Below are 9991 nucleotides of genomic sequence, written 5' to 3'. Positions count from 1 at the left end.
ATTCTGAGTTTTTTAATCAACACAGTGGTTCATGCGTAATGCAATGATTACGAACTAAAAAACTCATTAAACACAAATAAAGTTACAAGGTACCTAACTACGTAGCTAACTTCAGAACTAATTTCAAATTAAATCAGTTTTACTTTTTAATAACCATCTACAAAAACTAGTTAAACTGGAATTTTATTAAATACCATGTTTTTATTCTAATTTATAATTTTAAAGGCTCAGAGTAGATTTAAATAATAAAAACTAGATTTTTTAAATGTAAATACGATTATTACAGTGAAAATCTTAAAGAGAAGAGAGAACGCGGGCAACCGACTTCATTTGTTGATCTTTGGGGATATTACATCGCCGTGCATTTGTTTGGTGATGATGTGAGCATGTTTAAACTTTATTTTATGCAGAACATATAAAGTTCTATATTATCAAATACATCGCTTGTCGCTAAAATTTAGTAATTTCAAGCGACTAGCTTCTACTTTAAATTTCAAACTTAAATCCTTCTCAATTTAAGTTATTCAAAAATAAAAGTTTAGTTTAAAAAGCTATTTGTTAACGTTAAGACTTTCAGATAGGAAGTTGGGAGAACGACAAGATGTCTACAATGAGTGACGTCATTAGCAAAGGAGAAAATCCAATGCCGTTGATGGCTTGTTTGAATGTAAGAATGGCCGAATCTGCTGTGAAATTTCATGGTTTACAGTTAAAGTTTTGCAGTAAAAAGTAACTAATGCGTTTGAAAAAATAATCTAGTATTAGCGCTATGATTTAAATTTTTGATGGACATCTTTTACACACTATTATTTTTACTAGTTTAAAAACCAGAAGTTTTTAAAATACTAATTTTTTGTTCACGATTACTATCAATTAAAAATGCTATACGATCAAACCCAACATATCATATAACAGGGTTTTTCAAACTCATTTTTATAATCGCCGACTTAACAGAAATTTAAAAATAAGTAACCCTTCTCTTTTTTAGAAATTCCCCTTCACTACTTATAACCTGTTTATGATTTAGTTTTTGTACTAGTCATTGCTTCATGATACTTTAAATAGCAACCAAGGGGTGATACCTCTAGAAGACCAGGTATATATCAATTAAAGCGTTAAAGTACATTAAAAGAAATAAATCATGTAACTTAGTATAATTTGAGAAAAACGGCCTTTTGTTGTTTATCCCTTTTACTTATTGTTATTAGATTAGTAAAAAGATATTTATCAAAAAATTTTTTAAGAATACAGTTCTTTTTTAATTATCCGATTTTCTCTTATCCGGACAGTTTCAGTCGAAAAGAAAATTCAAAACATTTCCAATTTAAACAAAAATATTTTTGAGTGATAGAAATATTTAGGCTTATACTAAAAACTTTGCTAAACTTTCATTAAAAGCTAGGGTAGTTGGAACTAAAAATGACGGATTTTACTTGTTTGACTCTCATTAAACGTACATCGTTGTAGAGAGTTAGTAAGCATGATGTTTTCTACCTTAGAAAAAGTAATAAAATAATTTTAACTAAACATAGATTTTATCATTTATCATTTTACTATCTATTATTCATAATCAGTATTTGTTTTTACAATAACACTTTTATTATTTGTTATGCATAAAATACAGCAGTTATATTATTTTATACAAAAAAAGATATGTTGTACTTATCCGGAAAAATGCTTATACGGACATGTAAAATAAAAAATCTTGCCTAACATGTTATTAAAAGTAATAAGCACTGTAATAACTTTCTCAGAAAGTAAAAAAAATGTATTTAGTTTTTTTTTTCATCTAATATATTGTTAGATTCTTAGTTTATTAATCTTTTTTCCGAAAAAATAGTTGTTTGTTTTATCTTGAAAGCACTTAAAAGTAATGCAAACTAATGTTGTTTCAACAAAGAGTGGCTCGAGTTTTCACCTTTTGAAATTGGACTGCCAAAATACGCTTCCTACGTACCAACCAAAGATTTTGACAGCAAATTTTTCATGGGAAATAAAACTGAAAGTTTCGATGAAGCTCCACTACATTTTTTAATGGTTTTTAAAGTTTTTATTTAATTAAAGTATCTGTTTAATACTTTTTTCGAATAGTTTTCTTTTCAATAACGACGTCACTTTCTTTTAGTTTGTTGTTTAAAGTTATGCATTTTTAAACAGTTTTTAAGAGCTAAATACAAAAAAAGTAACTTTCAACTTTTAATAGATATTTTGCTTCTAAAGACTCCTATAAACAGTTTAAGTATTATTCGAAAGTTAAAATACTTATACAATAAAAGTGGTGTACGACTCGATAACTGAAAGGTTCCTTTGTACACCAGGTCCAATAACCAAACTTTTTGAGCGTTTTTTATCATTCAATAAACAATATATATAAAAATAATTGGTGCACATTGGTAGTAACTAATGTATCTGAATAATATGTCTCAGTTGTAATATTTAAACTTTAAAAAACTATAATGATCAAATGTCATTAGCACTCACAATATTTAACACTGTTTGATTTCAAGCAGTCTTTTTTATTGCTATCCTATTTTAAACTTGTTGCAGCAAATAATAAGTAACTACTAACTTTTACTTTAAAAGTAACAGTTATTCATTGTTTTCAAAAATTTTGACTAAATAAGTATAAATTAATACTAGTTTTTAATACACTTACAGGGCATATGGGGAAGCGCCTTCGCAATTATCTTGCATAGATTTGTAAATCAGCAAAAACAAATTGAACCAAATAAGTTAAACGAAGAAGCTAAAAAGATTTTAGAAGGTTAAAGCTATAAACTCAAAAACTGGAACATTTTAACGAAAAAAAAAAATTGTATTTGAAGTTTATAATTAAAAATTTTATATAAAAAAGAAAGTTCTTTTTTAGCTCATATTTATGTTTTAGATTTTTATATTTCAAATGTTGTAAACAGAAAAAGAATCTAGCCACAATGAAGATGACAAACAAGTATGTTTTGATAGATACTTTTACAAAATATTACAAATAAGTTTAAATAAACATCTTACATAAATTTAACTACAACATAAATACAACAGGTCAATAAGAAAATCAAATGTAATAGCTTTTTCGACAATCTTTTTGAGGTAAGCATAGACTTTTTCTAGCTTAGGTGGTACATAATTCTTGAAATAAAAGTTCTTATGTATTTAAAGATGTTATTATATTATGTTTAAACTTAAAAACAAAAAATCTTTACAATAAATTTTGTTTACTTTATTTTTTAGATACCAACCACACTTTGAAAGTGAGATAATTAAAAATATAGTAGTTTTAAGCACTTTGTTACGTGCACTAAAGATACATGATGCATGTATTTAAAATATAAACGTAATTAAACTGAACTAAAGAAGCTGTATAATACGTTTTGAATTGTTCTTATGTTTTGTAAAAAACACAATTTGTAAAGTATTTTGAACTTTAAAGATTAAAACAGTTTGTTTTATTTAAATCGTGAATATTTAATCTTAGTTTGTTTATAAGTTACTAAATAGAAAAGCTATTAGGTTGTTATCATACTTTATAACTCATACTTTAAGTTTAAGCTCCTTTTTTCACTAGCTGGAATGTAAAAAAAACTGGTTTTTAAAATGATAAACAGCTTTATTGAAAAACAATTTATAAAAAACAAATTTCCAACTATTAAGTAAAAACTCTGTTTCACACACAGACAAGAAAATACACAGCTGGTAGAGTTTTGAGCTTTATGCGGGGTTTATCATGGGCTAACAAGTACCCACTAAATCCTTTAGACGTTAAGGATATGTCACCTGTGAGGGAAGGTTGTTAAACGATGCTATTATGTATCTTAAAAAGAAAAATTTAAGTTAAATTTTAAACTAGCTAGAGATATATTTCTATTGCAATTTTAGATTCTTTGAAATGATTTTTTCTTTACTTTTCAACGTTGTAGAAAAATTTTCAATATATCATTCTGTTATATGTTTTAAAAGTAGATGATTAAAGCACTACATGAATTAGCAAGAGATATGTTTTATAGTGCAACTTTAAAATTTCTTGAAGTACTTTTATTTACTATTTACTTCCAAACACCATAGAAAAAAGTCGAGTAACTTCATGGTTATGTTATTAAAAACATACCAACCATGATGCATACAACAACAAAAAAATACATATAATTAATAAAAATAATTAATAAAACAGCTGAAGAGTTTATGGATTTAGATGAGGCAACAGACACTTCTAACGATCAGTTGTTGCTGGCCGATGCGGGGTTGGCGTTCAATTCTCCCTACCCGCTGCTGTTGAGACCTCAGAGGAAGGTTGACGTCATCATATCGTGCGATCTTAGCGCCAGGAGGAGAGATGATAGCGATCCTTTTGAAGTAAATTAAATTACTTAGAAAAAAAAAATATACCGACCAAAGGTAAGAGTTAGGGGTGACAGTGATAGTAAAAAAAAAATAGAATGAAATATTTTTATAAATGAGAAAATAAATTACTGACCAAGGTTATAGATTAGGGGTGACAGTTAAAATGAAATAAAAAGTAAGAGATTAATTAAAAGTTTCAACCCGTGCAAAAGTGACCCTTCGTGCAAAAATAAACTTTACCGAAATAAAATCTATTATTTATTAATTAATATTGTGGCAGTTTTTAAAAAAATTAATGGTTTAACTTATTAGTTTATACACATTTAGGAGCTCTATTTAGCTGAGGACTGGGCAAAACTGCACAAGATTCCGTTCCCTACAATCGATCGAACTCTTTACAAAAGAGAAGGTATGAAGGATTACTACGTGTTTCACGATGCTGACAAGCCAAGGTGCCCGATCGTCATTCACATACCGATTGCTTCGGTAAAATTCAAAACCCATTCTGTTTTTGGTAAGAATATTGAATAAATTTTTATAAGCATAAATAAATCATAGTAGTGCCGCTCTAAGATGATTGTGAATACATAAAATTGTTACTAACAATTACTCAAAACCCATCCTGTGTTTGGTAAGAAAATTAAACACAATTTTTGAAATGAAACAAGAGTAAATAAGTTGTTCTAAGACAAACACAAAAGGAATTTTTTAGTTTTTAAAATAAAGTTGTGGTGAGCTTTAAAGTTTTGAATTTTATTTTTTATAAGACTGAATAAAGTTTGTGTTATAGTATACTATATAATAGTAAAATATCAATAAAAAAATATCCAAGTTTTCATAGACTATAGTTATGAATGTTATATTACGTCACTTTAATTTTTGCTTAACATTAAAATATTTTAAGACAATATTTAGAAATTATTTAAGGTGCTAAAAGAGAAGAAGGTGATGAATCTGGACATATAAATCTTTTTGGGAAGGGTAGCGATTATTTGACTGAAAATTTTACTTATGAAAATGAAGTATATGACAAGCTGTTCAATTTGATGTACTTCAACACTTCCTGTGCTAGAGAAGTATGTGAATGATGTAAATTAAGGAAATAAGTAGTATTTTTAAAAAAATTTAAAATAACCCGAAGAATACTATGTTATATTTTATAAAAGAAACATTCTGCTTTTAAAATTTACAAGTGTTAAATAATTTACTAAAAAAAACTTTAACGATTTTAATTTTTTCAGGCTATCTTTGATGCTATAGATACAGCAACTGAGAATCTTCGTAAAAATCCCGACAAATGGAACAATTGATATGTGAACATTATCAAAACATCTTTTAAATGAGAAAAATTAATGAAAAACAACTAATTTGTTTTTAATTTAAGGAAGTTTTGAACAATTATTAAAAAATAATTTTTTTAATATACTTTAATTAAAAACTTTAAACACTTTTTTTTCTAACTTTGTTCTCAATACAGCTTGGTGTTATAATAATTAACTTAATAGTTTCTATTTTGAGAAATCTAGTACTTTTGTTTAAATCTAGTTATCTTTTTATTAACTGTATTCAAAACTTGTTTTTACATCGATTATAAAAACTTGTGCATCATACTTTACCTTTATTTATTATTTCTATTAGTATTTTGTGGAAGTGTTAAAAGGAACAATTGTAATGGCATATATGCTGATCCAACCAAACAAGTTTTACAATTTGACTTTAAAATAAATAAAAGTAAATACTAGCATTTAGTGCTTTAAGCATTTAAAAGAATTGATTTGTTGTTTGAAATAAAACTATAAAGTAACTTAAATTTTACATTTGCACTTAGATTTCATTGGTTTTTTGTTCATTGTTTAAAATGTTATTAAAACTTTAGCTTTTTAAATCATATGTCTTGTGCATTTAATCTTAATAGTTTATTTATAATAAAACAAAATTAACAATAAGTATCTCTTGTGTCTACATACACGTTTCTGCTATCTTACAGCTCTTTTTATTAGTTTTTTAAAGTTTTAGCATTACTAATATGTAACTAGAAGAAAACAAAAATACTTAACCTAAAAATGTTTAACCTTGTGAAACTATTAAAAACATTTCTTGTTTTAAACATTAGACGAGTTTCAAAAACACGGTTGTTTGCTAATATACTAATAAGATTAAATAATATGAACGTGTTACCTTATGTTATTTTAATTTTATAACTTTCGTTTAGAAATTGTAACTGACTGTAGTTTGCTTAAAAAGGTTAGCGAAGCAGCTTATAGGTCAAAAAAAAAAACACTCAGCAAAATTCTTTTAACTTCGATAACTCAACATTTTTGAAGCTGCTATAATTGACAGAACTATATTACAGACACCACAAAAGCAAAACATTAGTTTGGCGTCAACAATAATTTTAGATAAATTTAGAACGGTAGTTTTAACATTTATTTGTTTACCTCTGTTTGTTGACGATCAGTTCAGTGTTCTTGTTTTTCTTACTGCTCTAAAAAGTTAGATTCGTTGTGGGTACTTTCCATTTTTGATACAACAAATCTAGTCGTTGCAGCAAATATATCAAGTCTTCACTTTGATCTTACATTGATACATATTTAAGTTTTTATAAAATAGTTTTAATTAGTTCTCTTTTAAACATTTTCTTTAAAGTATTTAGTTTTTCTTAATGTTCGAAGTTTCTGTTGATTAAGTATAGTTTAAACAAAAAATTATAAATAAACAGAAAAATAAATTTATTTTGTAACAATTTATCTATTATTCAAAAATAAATAAGACAATAGATTTAATAGCTTTTGTCTATTCAATTGCAATAGTTCATAAACGTAAAGTTTCAGTTTTCTAAATAACATAACTAGTTTAGCATGTTTAAATTATTTTTTTAGTATTACACGGTACTTATAGTACTTAATTATTTTTATTCTAATTTCAAACCAAGTCACGTATTTGTGATTAGAATACAAACTAGATTATTTAAATAAGCCTTTTTGTTTAAAACCATTTTTTACTGGCTGCATAGTGCACAATAATACAGATCGGAACCTGTACAACTTAGTTTGTAAACAATAAACAATAGTACGTCCTTATTTGTAAACCTTTCAAACACTCCAACTCAATTTCGTTTATATGTTTTAGTGTTTACCAATAACTTGGTTAGCCACTAAATAGTATATAAAGTATAACTACATAATAGGCAACTTTTATCAGTTTTTGCATAGGTTGTATTTTGTAATCTAATAAAATTTTGTTGTCTTATGAGAAAATTCCTTTAAAAGTTGTGTAAAAAAGGTTAATATAACAAAAAGGTTTTCTAAGTATTTAAACTTTCTAAGTGATAAATAATAACCAACTCAATTAAGTTAAATTTCGTATGCTTGTAGTACAGTGTACAATAATCACTGGATAACATCTGAAATTTTAATTTTTATAAGTATAGCGTAGATGACTAACCAAAATATCTAAAAGTTTTATAGTTATTTCATATCTTCTCACAAATTAGGATAGAAACAGGTTAAATAAACTTTAGAAGCTTTCGTTAATGACAACATTTTAAGTGGATATGTTTACTATTGTTGTTTCTAATGTGTTTTATTTTGAAAGTTTTTGTTTTTTTAATTAAAGTTCTGAAAGCGCTTAATGTTTTTAAATAAAGTTTATAAATCCTTTCTAAGCAATTATAACAAAAACAGAAGTTATTACAAACTTTGTTAAAAGTTTTTTATAAGTTTGAAATCAAATTCAATTCAAATATTTAACTATTTTTAGAACGTTTTGTTCACTAAAAGTATACCTAGTTTCAATATAGTTAGTCTATAAATCTATAATCATCACTATAAATCACATTATTTTATTTTATTTTAAATACAAACCTAACAACAATATATAAAATGTGTTATACTTATTACTATGTTAAAATTTCTTTAATAATCATTAAGATGTTATATGTTTTACTAGAGTACAAGCTAAATAAAATAATAAACAAAAATAAATGTAAAATTTCATATAGTTGCATGAGCAATATTAAGAAATGAATCTAAAAGCATAATCGAAAATACTTAAAAAAAAAACGATGAACAAACCGAAACACTTTGCAACTGTCGAACAATAAATAAATGTCCTCTCAAAAATAAATGCTTAGTTGAAAAGTTCATATTTAAAGCAACAATCAGCTAAAAAAATGTTTGGGATCAACGGGTGGAACGTTCAAAAATATGGTACAGCCATATCAGTGATTTTAAAAACTACAAAGAAAAGGTATCAGAAATATAAAAATACATGTGGAAACTAAAAATAACAACATTGATTATAAAATAGACTGGAAAATAACCTTGCATATTTGCAAAGCCAAAAACCCACAAAGCATTCGCAGTACTTTCATACTAAAAAAGGTCGCGATCGCCAAAGCAGACAGAAGGGATAACTTAAATAAACGGTACCAGCTCTTTTATTCCTGCCCGCACTTCAGAAAATTCCACTTTAAAACTCAAGTCTTAAGTTGTCCGTAATAGAGGTTTTATGCATGCTCTTAAAAAGTTTTTGTGTAGCTAATATTTTCTTGAAACTAAATGTTTTATAAAAATCATTCGAGCAAAGTTTAAAATTTTCGTAGCTATCACAAGTGCAAAATTATTAAAATCTTCAATAGTTAAGTCATAATTAAATTAGCTTTATTAAAACGCATCTTAACTAAAGCTCACTTAATACTTTAACTATATTTTATTTAAGCAATATTTACTTTAAAAATCAACTAGAAGAAAAAAGAAAGCTACATACAGATTTTTTTAAAATTATTATTTGTGTTGTTTTTCGATTTTTAAACTTAACTACATTTTAAACTTTACCACAATTTCAATCTTGATATTAAAATTTAATTTATTTTATGTATAAGTAAAGATTTGTTTATTACTAAAAGTTTTTATAAAAAGCATTTGGGTGGGATTTTTAATTTTGATAGCTATTACAAATACAAAATTGCTTAAATTTTCAATAGCTACGTCACAATTAATAAACTACGTTAAAATGCATCTCAACTTTAAACTCACTCAGTACTACTAGCTACATTTTTACTTAAGCAATGTTTACTTTGAAAAATAAATATAAGAAAAAGAAAGCTACATACAGCCTTTATTATTGTTCTTGTTGTTGTATTGGTTTTAAAGCTTATCTAAAGTTTAAACTTTAACATAAATTCAATCTTGATATTAAAATTTAATTTGTTTAGTTTTTAAGGAAACGTTTTAAGTAAAAATTTGTTTTTATTTAATTGATTTAATGCTACTTTCCATGACTGTTGCATATCTTTTTGAATTTATAATTACTGACGAAGTTTTTAACTGAAACTTAGTTTGTAAAATAAACTCTTCAAAGAATAAATCTTAATTTGGATGTATTATATTAAATTTGCTCGCAAAATTTTTAGTGTAAAATACTAAATTTTAAAACCAACATAAAAATTTATATTTGTTGATTTAATTCAAGTTAAAAACTTTATCAAAAAATAAATAAAAACGTGTGTAAAGTTTTGTAAATAACACTAACAATTAAATAGACTCTTAATTTGTTTATATATTTGAAAAATAAACATTATGTGCAAATAATACGTATTAAGAAAACTAAAAATAAAGTTTAATTATCTTTATACTAAAGTATCAAAAGTTTAAAG

General features: G+C 25.4%; 1 protein-coding gene across 1 annotated transcript; it reads left to right on the top strand.

Moving 5' to 3' along the window:
- Positions 1–286: 286 nt before the first annotated feature.
- On the top strand, positions 287–5645 carry LOC145848497 (cytosolic phospholipase A2-like; the record flags this gene model as incomplete). The annotated part of the gene is made up of 10 exons (XM_082953924.1): positions 287–380; positions 578–701; positions 1901–2037; positions 2659–2764; positions 2916–2950; positions 3672–3783; positions 4166–4347; positions 4663–4849; positions 5263–5411; positions 5577–5645. Coding segments are annotated over 10 exons (1195 nt in total), but the record flags the coding sequence as incomplete, so codon positions are not given.
- Positions 5646–9991: the final 4346 nt, after the last annotated feature.

The sequence above is a fragment of the Thalia democratica genome, unplaced genomic scaffold (genome assembly GCF_965202585.1).
Source record: "Thalia democratica unplaced genomic scaffold, ktThaDemo2.hap1.1 HAP1_SCAFFOLD_1467, whole genome shotgun sequence".
NCBI classification, from domain to species: Eukaryota; Metazoa; Chordata; class Thaliacea; order Salpida; family Salpidae; genus Thalia; species Thalia democratica.
Note: the sequence above shows the minus strand (reverse complement) of the source record. Positions and strands in the feature narration are given on the sequence as shown.